The sequence below is a fragment of the Chiloscyllium punctatum genome, chromosome 10, assembly GCF_047496795.1.
Source record: "Chiloscyllium punctatum isolate Juve2018m chromosome 10, sChiPun1.3, whole genome shotgun sequence".
NCBI classification, from domain to species: domain Eukaryota; kingdom Metazoa; phylum Chordata; class Chondrichthyes; order Orectolobiformes; family Hemiscylliidae; genus Chiloscyllium; species Chiloscyllium punctatum.
This window is the reverse complement of record NC_092748.1, coordinates 76,507,321-76,520,373: the sequence shown is the minus strand read 5'-3', so window position 1 is coordinate 76,520,373 and position 13,053 is coordinate 76,507,321. Positions and strand designations below refer to the sequence as shown.

The following is a 13,053-nucleotide window of genomic DNA, read 5'->3' as shown; positions in this document are numbered from 1 at the left end:
TTACTAATTGTACCTCTTATGCTCACATCCAAATCATTTATGTAAATGAAAAAAAGTAGTGGACCCAGTACCAATCCTTGTGGCACTCCACTGGTCGCAGGCTTCCAGTCTGAAAAACAACCCCCCGTCTTCTACCTTTGAACCAGTTCTGTATCCAAATGGCTAGTTCTCCCTGTATTCAGTGAGATCTAACCTTGCTAACCAGTCTCCTATGGGGAACCTTGTCAAACGCCTCACTGAAGTTCACATAGATCACATCTGCCGTTCTGGCCTCATCAATCATCTTTGTTACTTCTTCAAAAAACTCAATCAAGTTTGTGAGACATGATGTCCCATGCACAAAGCCATGTTGACTATCCCGAATCAGTCCTTGCTTTTCCAAATACATGTACATCCTGTCCCTCAGGATTCCCTCCAACAACTTGCCCACTATCAACATCAGGCTTGCTGGTCTATGGTTTCCTGGCTTGTCCTTACTACCCTTCTTAAACAGTGACACCACGTTAGCCAAACTCCAGTATTCCGGCACCTCCCCTGTGACTATCAATGATACATACATCTTAGCAAGAGGCCCAGCAATCACTTCTCTAGCTTCCCACAGAGTTCTCGGGTACACCTGATCAGGTCCTGGGGATTTATCCACCTTTACCTGTTTCAAGACATCCAGCACTTCCTCCTCTACATTATGGACATTTCGCAAGGTGTCACCATCTATTTCCCTACAGTCTATATCTTCCATATCCTTTTCCACAGTAAATGCTGATGCAAAATATTCATTTAGTATCTCCCCCATTTTCTGTGGCTCCACACAAAGGCCGCCTTGCTGATCTTTGAGGGGCCCAATTCTCTTCCTAGTTACCCTTTTGTCCTTAATATATTTGTAAAAACCCTTTGGATTCTCCTTAATTCTATTTGCCAACGCTATCTCATGTCCTCTTTTTGCTCTCCTGATTTCCCTATTAAGTATACTCCTACTTCCTTTATACTCTAAGGATTCACTCGATCTATCCTGTCTATACCTGACATATGCTTCCTTCTTTTTCTGAACCAAATCCTCAATTTCTTTAGTCATCCAGCATTCCCTATACCTACCAGCCTTTGCTTTCACCCTGACAGGAATATACTTTCTCTGGATTCTCGTTATCTCACTCCTGAAGGCTTCCCGTTTTCCAGCCGTCCCTTTACCTGCGAACATCTGCCTCCATCAGCTTTTGAAAGTGCTTGCCTAATACCATCAAAATTAGCCCTTTTCCGATTTAGAACTTCAACTTTCAGGTCTTATCTATCCTTTTCCATCACTATTTTAAATCTAATGGAATTATGGTCGCTAGCCCCAAAGTGCTCCTTCCCAGTCACCTGCCCTGCTTTATTTCTCAAGTGTTGCACCTTCTCTAATAGGTGCATCCACATACTGAATCAGAAAATTTTCTTGTACACACTTATACTCCTCGCCACCTACACCCTTAACACTATGACAGCACCCGTGTATGTTTGGAAACTTAAAATCCCCTACCATAATCACCCTATTATTCTTACAGGTAGCTGAGATCTCCTTACAAGTTTGCTTCTCAATTCCCCCTGACTATTAGGGGGTCTATAATACAATCCCAATAAGGAGATCATCCCTTTCTTATTTCTCAGTTCTACCGAAATAACTTCCCTGGATGGATTTCTAGGATTATCCTCCCTCAGTACAGCTGTAATGCTGTCCCTTATCAAAAATGCCACTCCATCTCCTCTCTTGCCTCCCTTTCTGTCCTTCCTGTAGCATTTGTATCCTGGAACATTAAGCTGCCAGTCCTGCCCATCCCTGAGCCATGTTTCTGTAAATGCCATGATATCCCAGTCAATGCTCCTAACCATGCCCTGAGTTTATCGGCCTCCCCCGTTAGGCCCCTTGCATTGAAGTAAATGCAGTTTAATTTCTTAGTCCTACCTTCTCCCTGCCTGCCCTGCCTGTTTGACCCACTTCGGTTCTCAACTGTAGCAGTCTCAGATTGATCTCTTTCCTCACTGAGTCCCCCCCCCCCCCCCCCCCCCACCCCACCTTACTAGTTTAAATCGTCCTGAGCAGCTCTAGCAAATCTCCCTGCCAGTATATTAGTCCCTTTCCAATTTAGGTGCAATCCATCCTTCTGGTACAGGTCACTTCTACCCCAAAAGAGATTCCAATGATCCAAAAATGTGAATCCTTCTCCCATACACCAGCTCATCAGCCATGCATTCATCTGCTCTATCCTTTTATTCATGCCCTCACGAGCTCGTAACACCAGGAGTATTCCAGATATTACTAACTCTTGAGGGCCTCCTCTTTAAATTCCTGCCTAATTCTCTGTAATCTCCCTTCAGAATCTCAACTTTTTCTCTTCCTATCCTCTTGCTGGCCCCTCTCCCCCGTGAGAACATTCTGCACCCTCTCTGAGACATCCTTGATCCTGGCACCAGGGAAGCAACACACCATTCTGATTTCTCGCCTGCTGGCCACAAAATCGTCTGTCTGTACCTCGGACTAGAGAATCCCCTATCACAATTGATCTCTTGGAACCTGAAGTACCCCTTGTTGCATTAGAGCCAGTCTCAATACCAAAAACGTGGCTGTTCATACTATGTTCCCCTGAGAATCCATCACCCCCTACATTTTCCAAAACAGCATACTTGTTTGAAATGGGTATAGCCACAGAACACACCTGCACCAGGTGCCTACCTCTCTTAACTTTCCTGGAGTTAACCCATCTATGTGACAGCATTTGAGACTTCCTCCCTTCCTATAACTGCCGTCCATCACGTACTGTTGCTGTTGCAAATTCCTCATTGCTTTTAACTGTCTCTCCAATCGATCGATTTGATCTGATAAGATTCGCAATCAACAGCATTTATTGCAGATATCATCTGAAGTAACCCCTAAACTCTCTTTAAACACCCACATCTGACAAGAAGTACATAACACTCTACTAAAGGCCATTTTTGCTCCTTCACAATCTACAGACCCAGAAAACAACACCGTCTTATTGCTCTACAAAATACTGCCCCAGGTTAGATTCATATTCATGGCTTATATTTTAAGTTTAATCAAGAGACATATCTCAAAAAACAAATCAAGAAAGAACCCACTCTACTCACTACTGCAGATTTTCTGTAGGCCACTTAAAACAATTAACTTATCTGATTCTGTGCTCTGAACTTCACCCAAACAGTTCCTCCAAGATCAGTTGTGAATTTCACTGTTCGTTAATTTTCCCAGATGCACTCCGATGTCCAGTGATACATGAATTCAAACAACAAAAGCAGTACTGTGCAGGTTCACTCTGGAGTCAGTTTCCTTCTTTATCTCTCTCTCTCCCTTTCCTGCACTGGCCAAACCATGTGTTTCCTTTGTTTGTTCTTCTCCCTTTTAAAACTGCTGTTGTTTTGATTTTTTTTCTCCCAAAGTTCCAAAACAATGCAACAGCATATAAAACAGTAATTGCTGCTCCTGGAATTCAAGGAACTCACCTCCAGCATCTAAAATACCTCAAAAAGGAGCAGCTGTTACAGGCAGAAATTTTTTCCGTCCTCCATCTTGGGTTACCTAGAACCCAGATTACCCAGTTGTCCAGGAACAAGAAAATTTTACACTTCTCTTTCAGTCCAGCTTGTCTGCAATTAGCTCATGCCATTGGTATGAAGTGTTTACTGAACCAGTTGAAAAAAATTTCTCTGGTTACCCATGCTTTCTTGTTTGCAATAATAATGCACAAGCAAATTGCATACACCTTTAAGACATCTCGGATGTTTGCTTTTCCCAATCACTGCTAATTTCACTGTGTGTGCCTGCAGCATTGACACACTCCACAGTAGCTAATCTGTCCTTAGTTTCCTTAAAACCTGTTGGTGCTCTCTCATTAGCCATTGCTAAGGTTTTTCTTGTGACATAGTGCCAGTAGAGAACTGTTTCATCAGTCCTGAACAAATTTACAATGCTAAGGCTTTCGTCAGACATCAGTTTGGCAAATTCACCAACATAATTTTCAGCTGCTTCATGGTCAGCAGAAGCCTTTGCAACACAGATTTTCAGGTATTTCACACCATTACGCTTCTTGAATCTTTGCAACCAACCTTCTGAATATTGACATTCAGCTTTAATGTTCAGTTCTTCATGATAATTTCTAGCTTGTTTCATGACCATCAAACCAGTCAGTGGCATTCGTTCACTTCTTTGTTGTCTAATCCACTCCATCAACACATGGTTAAGATCTTAATTTTTTGCCCTATGCAGTGTTTTCCTATTTTTCTTTAGTCGATGGTCATCACCGCCACCATAAAACTTCAGTAACTTCTTTTTCCATTTCTTCAAATCATAGACAGTGGTAATTCCGACACCATGCTCTTCAGTAAGATGTCGCACAGCCACACCACAATCAAGCTTCTGCAATAACTCTACTTTCTGCAGATGTTTCCTTTTCTTTATATTATTGTTAGCCATAGGTGTACCTTTTTGACATTTTCATTCTAAAATTAAACAATTTAGCACAGTAAATACAATATACAACTGACGCCTCAGAGTGCTGGACCACACCACCAAATGGGTCGAATGGGTGTTGCCTTGCCCAAGAAAACCCCGTGATGTTACACAGACGTGACTGATGCTGCATGCTCCATGAAAACCTTTGGTTTTTGGAACTTTTCAGTTTTTGGATGCTTGGATAAATGGATACATACCTGCACCTAGTCACCGCTATCAGCTGCAGGATGAGTGTATCTACACAACAGGGACTGAAGTGGCTCAAGAAGTGAAATCACTTCCTTCTCAATTAAGGAAAGGCAACAAATGCTAATCTTACACAGGGTTGCAGGGAGCATATCAGGCTTTATAGGAGTTCATGGATTTTTAAATATTGAGGAGTTGAAGCCTGAAACATATATGCCATGACCTTATAGATTGGCTGGGACAGGCTCAAAAGAGTCAAATAGCCTACTTCTCCTTCTATTTCTTATGTTCTAGAGTGAATTCTGGAGATTAAGGCCCAGGCAGATGGAAACATGTGGCAAATGAGCTAGTAAAATCAGAACTACACAAGCAACTGGAGTTGAAAGTGTTTGGCAGAGTTGGAGAATTAAACACCCAGAGTAAGGCAAAAATACAATACATCAAGACCAATTTTAACACCCAGACATTACTGGGCCAGGAGCGAAGGTAGCTTGCTTGATCTTCAGCAAGCTTGAATGAACAGGTCTTACAATATTGCCTGATGTTTAGGAAGAGTGCAAGATTGTAGGCCAATCACACAAATATTGGAATAGCCAGCACTGGAGGCAAGACAAGCATGGATAAACAGAGCCAAGGCAAAGACAGGCAGTTTCACAGAAGGTACAAGTCTTCAGTACAGTTGCATTTATTCTCCATGTGCACCTTAGCATTTACTCAGCACACCAGGAGAATACATTTTATGACAACATGTGAATCTCATTATCAGCCAAAATTGGGTTCCATACATGTCAACTCCCACTTAGCCCACTAATCAACACAGAATATTCAATTGCTTTATCCCAAAGTATTAACAAAATTCCAACATTAATCTTTAATAGTCAAGCCTTCATCAATTCTTTTCAAGAATATCTAAATTTAAATAAAATAACAGAACAGTGATAGTATAACGGATTGAAATAAAGGTATACCCTACCATCCATAGGCAAAACAGTTTTAATTACTAAGATTTGAAAAGCATTTACCAGTTGTAAATTATCTTTTTCCGCCCCTGTAATAAGAAACAAAATGTCACATACAGAGTGGAACTCAGTTTTCCCATCTCCCACAAAAATGTGAAGTTGGCAATTAATTTTAGCTGAGATAATTTACAATGCAGGTCGGGTATTATCTGAACTGGTCTTCAGTTACTTTTGGTATTTAGAGCCAGTATAGTCTGTTGAATCCTTTGTGCAAAAAAATTTCCTTTCACCCAAATAGACCTAAAACTGATAAATTGTTTTTAAATCCCCTAATAGGTCCGACCAGACCTGAAGACATGCAGAGTTTGGTCCTTTGAAAAAGAAAAATTGCCTCTAGGTCTGTTCAGGCCAAGCAAAGTTCTTTTCAAAAGGGCTAGAACTTAGCATGTTAACAGGTCAGTTTGTGACCACTTCCAAAAAGAGTTTTGGTTTTCATATGTTTGGATATTGGATACCTGGACTGCAGTAAAAATTACATCTGTTTGGATGATAATGTTGGTTACCAAATTATACAAATTTTTTCTATCAAATTGTAGACTTCTATGCATCTGTAGGCTACCACTCACCAACCTGTAACATTAAGGAAATATTCAATTTTGCGGAAAAAGTACAATTCTCGAGGTGGGGCTTTTGTTATGGAGCAGTGTTAGTGCACCTAACTCTGGGTCTGGAAGGCCTACGTTCAATTCCCACTTGCTCCAAGTGTAATAGCATCCCTGAACAGGTGTGTTAGATAATATCTTACACAGTTGTTAACAACTGAAGACATCAATAGTCAAAATTGTACCCCAGCTTAAGTGTCTATAGGTAGAGCTCATCTCATCACCATTGCCTTGAGGATGTAGAAATTTTGTTCTTTTTATCAGCTGAGAAAATGGATGTGTAACAAACAAACAATTATCAAAGTTTTTCTGTCTTCTAGTTCTGGCTAAAAAGAAAATACCAAACAAAAATAGCATTAATATCACTTTTTGCGAACAGAAGTGGCAGCAACACATTGTAATAACATAACATCTTTAACATAGAAATTGCCCTATCGTGCTTCATACAAATTTTGACATTGAGCCATGATATACAGGATGATGCAAGGAACTCTTTAAAAGGAGACAGCAATCTAGAAGTAGAGAGACGGAGGGAGAGAATTCAAGAGCCCTTGGCCTTCTCACTGACACTGACCTTGGGTCCCATCAGAGCAACAGCTCCTGACCTCATTATAGCTTTACTTCAAACGTGGACAAAAGAGCCAAATTCCAGATGTGAAGGGAGAGTCAGTATCTGCCACAAGATCATTAAACATAGGATCAGAAATTAGGCAATTCAATCCATCAAGTCTGCTCTGCCATTCAATCCTGGCTGATACGTTTCTCAACCCCATTCTCCTGCTTTCTCCCTGTAACCTTTGATCCCCTTGACAATCAGGAACCTATCAGTCTTAAATCTACTTAATAAGCTGGCCTCTACAGCCTTCTGTGGCAATGAATTCCACAGATTCACCACTCTCTGGCTGAAGCAGCTACTCGTTATCTCTATTCTGAAAGGTCTTCCCCTCCTTTATAAGGCTGTGCCCTCAAGTCCTAATCTCTCCTACCAATGAAAACATCTTCCTAACGTCCACTCTGTCCAGGCTATTCAATATTCTGTAAGTTTCAATTAGAGCCCCGCTCATCCACCTGGACCACATATAGACTCAGAGTCCTCATATGTTAAACTTTTCATTCCTGGAAACACTCTTATAAACCTCCTCTGAACATGCTCCAATGACAGTATAACATTCCTGAGATAGAGGGCCCAAAACTGCACACAATACTCCAAATGTGGCCTGCCTTTGACACCATTGATATCACATTTGGTCAAATGCAGCAAAGATCCAGAGAAAATGTGAATCGGGGGTGGCATGGTGGCTCAGTGGTTAGCACTGCTGCCTCACAGCGCCAGGGACCCGGGTTCAATTCCAGCCTCAGGTAACTGAGTGGAGTTTGCACATTCTCCCCATGTCTGCGTGGGTTTCCTCCGGGCGCTCCGGTTTTCTTTCACAATCCAAAGATGTGAAGATCAGGCGAATTGGCGATGCTAAGTTGCCCATAGTGTTAGGTGCATTAGTTGGGGGTAAATATGGGGCTGGGTGGGAGAAATGGGTCTGGGTAGGTTGGTCTTCAGAGGGTCGGTGTGGACTTGTTGGACCAAAGGGCCTGTTTCCATACTACAGATAATCTAATCTAATCTAAAAACTCTACACTGACTGGAGTCATATCTAGCACAAAGGAAGATGGTCCCAGTTATTGAACTTTGAGAAGATTTATAACTTAGGTTGATGATAAGTCTTTAAATTAGCTCGCCTCTCTATTTATTGGTCTTGATTGCTTAAGATGAGTAATGGCATTTCTGGTTCTTTTTTTTCAAGGCAAAGTAGATAGGATCTCAGTCGATGTGCTTACTGAATACCATGTCTCGAACAAGTATCATGCGTGTTTTTGTTTCGCCTATCCTAAGATGCGTGTGTTGTCCCAGTCAAAGTGGTGTCCTTCTTTGTCTGTACGTTTGGAAACTTGTGAGAGTAGGTCGTGTCTTTTGACAGCCAGTTAGTGTTCATGTATCCTGGTGGCAAGTTTCCTGCTAAGCAAAACAAAGACATGCACAAGAAGTCTTACAGATGTATAAATAGGCCAAGACCTATAAATAGAGAGGAAAGGCATACCACCAGCACTTCAGAGACTCTCGCTGATGATTTTACCTAGTATGGTGACAAAACGTCTGAAAACACACCTTCAAGCTCAGCGAGCTAACTTACAGACTTATGGTCCTGGCTGTTGAAGGTCAATCATCTCAGCCTGAAGACAGGACATTTCTGCACGAGTCTCTCAGATAGTGTTTTAGGCCAGAGGATGGTTAATCCCTGCGGAACTCACTGCTACAGAGGGCTGTGGAGGCCAAATTATTGAGTATATTTAAATCAGAAACAGATAAGTTCTTGAATTGTAAGGAGATCAAGGGTTCAAGGGAGAAAACAGAAGGCAATTAGACGTTGGCTACACAGACTTTGGCAAGGCCTTTGACAAGGTTCTGCATGGTAGACTGGTTAGTAAAGTTAATAGATCACATGGGATCCAGGAAGAGCTAGCCAAATGAATTCAAAATTGTTTTGAAATAGAGTACTATGGTACAGGGTTGTTGTTCAGATCTGGTCAGCATTGATGAGGTGGACAGAAGGGGCTGTTTCCATGCTGTCTGACTGTATAATGGATTGACAAACATATCAGCCATAATCAAAAGGCAGAGCAGACTAAATGGGCCAAATGGCCTAAGTGAACTCCAATATCTTATGGTTTATGGTCCGAGCATCTTCAGCTGCTTCTAAATCAATTAGCTTCCTCTCATCATAAGGTCAGATGTGGTAATGTTCGCTGATGATTGCACAATTGATGCTCCTTAGATACTGAAACAGTCCGTGTTCAAATGCAACATGACCTGAAGATTATCCAGACTTAAAACAGAAAAAGTAGCAAGTAACATTCACACCACACAATTACCAGGCAGTGACTTCTCCAATAAGAGATAACATAAACATCCCCCTCCTTGACATACAGTGGTATCACCATCACTGAATCCCCCCAATCAACATTCTGGAGGTTACCATTGACCAGAAACTGAACTGGACTCTCCAAATAAATAATGGCTACAAGAGCAGGTCAGAGGCTAGAAATATGTCAATGAGTAATTCCCCTACTGGTCCCCAAATCCTGTCCATCATCTACAAGGCACAAATCAGGAGTGGAATGGAATGCACCCATCCAGGCAGGTGGGGAGTAACTTTAACAACACTCAAGAAGCTTGACATCATCCAGGATAAAGCAGCATGGTTGATTGCTTGTAGATGTGATGCCATTCACTCCTTCCACCACAGACACTCAGTAGAAGTGTGCATCATCTATAGAATGCACTATAGGAATTCATCTAAACCTGAACAGCACCTTCCAAACCCGTGACCAATACCATCAAGAAGGAGAAGGGCCACAAGTACATGCAACATCACCACCTGCAGATTCCCCTTCAAGCCACTCACTTGGCTATGCATTGCCATTTCTTCACAGTTGTTGGGTCAAAGTTCTGGAATTTCCTCCCTAATGGCATTGTAGGTCTTCCTACACAGACTGTAGCAGCTCTAAAGGCAGCTCATCACCACGTTCTCAAGGGCAACAAGGGACTGTCAATAATACAGTCAAATCCAGTAGTGCCCTCATCCCACAGCTCAGTTAAAAAAAGCTTAATGCATCAGCAGCTGAAGGCACAGCAGAGCAAGTGAATCCAGAATATGCATAGGATTAAAATTGAACCTGTACAGAGATGATTTAAGGGTATAGTTTACAGAGTTCAAAAATAGCAATACCACACACAGATTCAAAAACAATCAGAATTTTCAGAGGGTGTTTTCCACACCAGGAGGCAATGTAGGATGGTCAACAAAAAAATGGGACTAGTCTGAGTAACAATATAGGCAGAGGTTTGGCTGAATTCAATTTAAAAGGTTAGACAGACAAACAGCAGAACAGTGAAACAGTGCAAAAGTAGCAAAGGAGATGGAACCAAGGCACAAACAAGGTTGGTCAATGCTAAAACTTAAAGTAGGCAAACTTTGTAATGGAGCAAATAGGTCATTTCAGACTCAACAGTTAGGTCGCAAAGGCTCTAATTCAGCCACAGCCAGTAAACGAGGAGTGCAACAGTGTTTGCAATATGGACCAAATATAATAGCTCATCCTTCAATATTTAGTTGGTTTAAGTTTTTGCTTGTTGCGAACTAGATATGAGAAAAGGTAGATGCCCCAAAATCCAAAGAACATGAAGAAATAGGGAGATGTGGTAGAGAAATTGAAAAATTACTGAAAAGACCACTGGATCTCATTAGCATACATGCAGAGTCTGACACTCAGATTTCAAAGTCAGTTGTCACACATATAAGGAATATATGCATCATCTAGAACTACACACTTAGTCAGAAGTAGATTATCTCCATTGGGTTACAAACCAATTACATAATTGCAGGAAGTGCAGATGAAATGGTTAAAATGTAACCTTTAGATCAGGTCTTTAAATCTGTTAAACATGGGGTGAAAGTTTAAGTTATTGATTGGATTGCAGTTTTGAGATCAGCCATGACCTTATTTAATGGCAGAGCAGGCTCAAGATGACAAATAACCTAACTCTTTGCAGGCACGTATGGGCACAGCAGAAAAAAACAGAAACAGGCCTCTCGGCTATGTTTGCGCTGAACTTGATGCTGTTCTAAATTAATCCCATCTGCCTACAAATGGGATCCTAGATTCTCTGCCTGTTAAATAGTGATATTGTAACAACTTCTACTACATCCTTTGGCAGCACATTCCAGACACCTTCTGTGTAAAAATACTTGTCTCACATTTCCATTAGACTTTCCACCTTCTCACCTTAAATCTATGCTCCATAGTACTTGACATTTCCACCCTGGGAAAAAGACTGACTATCCATGCCTCTCATAATTTTATGTACTTCCATCAGGTCATCCCTCAGCCTCCAACATACAAGCAAAACCAATCCAAGTTTGTCCAACCTCTTCTTATAGCTAATGCATTCTAATCTAGGTAAAACCGTAGTAAACCCCTTTTGCACCCTCTCGAAAGTCCCCACTTCCTTCATACAGTGTGGCAAACAGAACTGCATAGAATACACCAAATGTAGCCTAATAAAGCTGAAACAAGACTAGCTAAATTTATATTCAATAACTTGATCAATGAAGGCAAGCATGTCATACACCTTCTTTACAATCTTATCCACTTGTGTTGCCACTTTCAGGGAGCTATGGACCTATAGTCCAAAATCCTTCTGTATATCAGTGCTTAGGGTCCTACCGTTTAGTATATACCTTTCACTTGCATTTGACCCACCAAAATGCACTACTTCTCACTCGTCCAGATTAAACCCCACCTGCCATTTCTCCGCCCAACTTTCCAATTGATATCCTGCTGTATCCTTTTACAACCTTCCTCACCATCCACATATCCAAATTTTCATGTTGTCAGCAAACTTACCAATAAGACAACCTACATTTTCATCCAAGTCATTTATATATGACAAACAGAGGTCCTAGCACTGATCCTTGCAGAACATCACTGGTCACAGACCTCCAGTCAGGAAAATACCCCTCCACAACTAATCGGTCTTCTATGACCATACCAATTTTGTGTCTAATTTACAAATCTATTATGCATCCCACATAACGTAACCTTCTGGACCTGCCTACCATGTGGGACCATGTCAAATTCTTTCATAAATCCATACAGTCAACAACCATAGCCCTACTTTCAACCATCTTTGTCACTTCCTCAAACAAAAATCAAAATTTGATAGACAAGACATTCCCTGCACAAAGCCACGCTAACTATACCTAATAATCCTATTCTTTTCCAAATACAAGTAAATTCTGTCCCTAAGAATCTTCTCCACTAATTTCCCTTTCGCCGATGTAAGGCTCACCTGTCTATTATTTCCTTAATTATTTCTGTTGCCCTTCTCAAAGGAATAACTTGGGTTATTCTCCAATCTTCTGAGACTTCACCTGTGGCTACAAAGATCTCTGACAGGGCCTTAGCAATTTCATCCCTTGCCTCCTTCAGTATCCTGGGATAGATCCCATCAGGCCCCAGGACCTATCTACCTCAATATTTTCAAGACACCTAAAACCTCCTCCTCAATATCAATATGACCTAGAATATCAACATACTCCTTCTTAATCTATCCATCATCCATGTCCACTTCTTGGTTAATCCCGGTGCTGAATACTCTTTAGGCACAGGCATAAATTCTCTCCTTTATCCTTGACCTACACTTTCCCTAAGCTTCCCCTTGCTCCTAATATGTCTTGGGATTCTCCTTAGACCTACTTACCCAGGACATTTCATGACACCTTCTAACCCTCCTAAATTTGTGTTTAAGTTCTTTGCTGATTTCATTATATTCCTCAAGAGCTTTGATTGATTTCAATTTCCTAAATCTTACATATGCTTCCTTTTCTTTTTTGACAAAAGAGTTTCAGAATCTCATCATGCGGCATTCCTAAATCTTGCCTTCTTCAGCTTTCATCCTCCTAGGAACGTGTTGGCCCTGAACTCCAATCAATAGGCATTTAAAAAACTCTTATATGTCAGATGTGGATTTACCCTCAAACAGCCACCCCAATCCAATTTCTCCAGTTCCTGCCTAATACTGTTGTAATTAACATTCCCTTAATATAGCACATTTATCCTTTTCCATAACTACTTTAAATCTTATGGAATTGTGATCACTGTTTCCAAAATGATCCCCCTCTAAAACTTC

General features: G+C 41.2%; 1 protein-coding gene across 1 annotated transcript in view; it reads right to left on the bottom strand.

Annotated features, from left to right (window-relative positions):
• The window catches only part of cep70 (centrosomal protein 70), a 43,155-nt gene extending 38,972 nt beyond the window's left edge, over positions 1-4,183 (bottom strand). Inside the window, 1 exon segment of the mRNA XM_072578347.1 lies at positions 3,865-4,183. Within this exon segment, the coding sequence (XP_072434448.1) occupies positions 3,865-4,183 (319 nt within the window).
• Between the last annotated feature and the right edge of the window lie 8,870 nt (positions 4,184-13,053).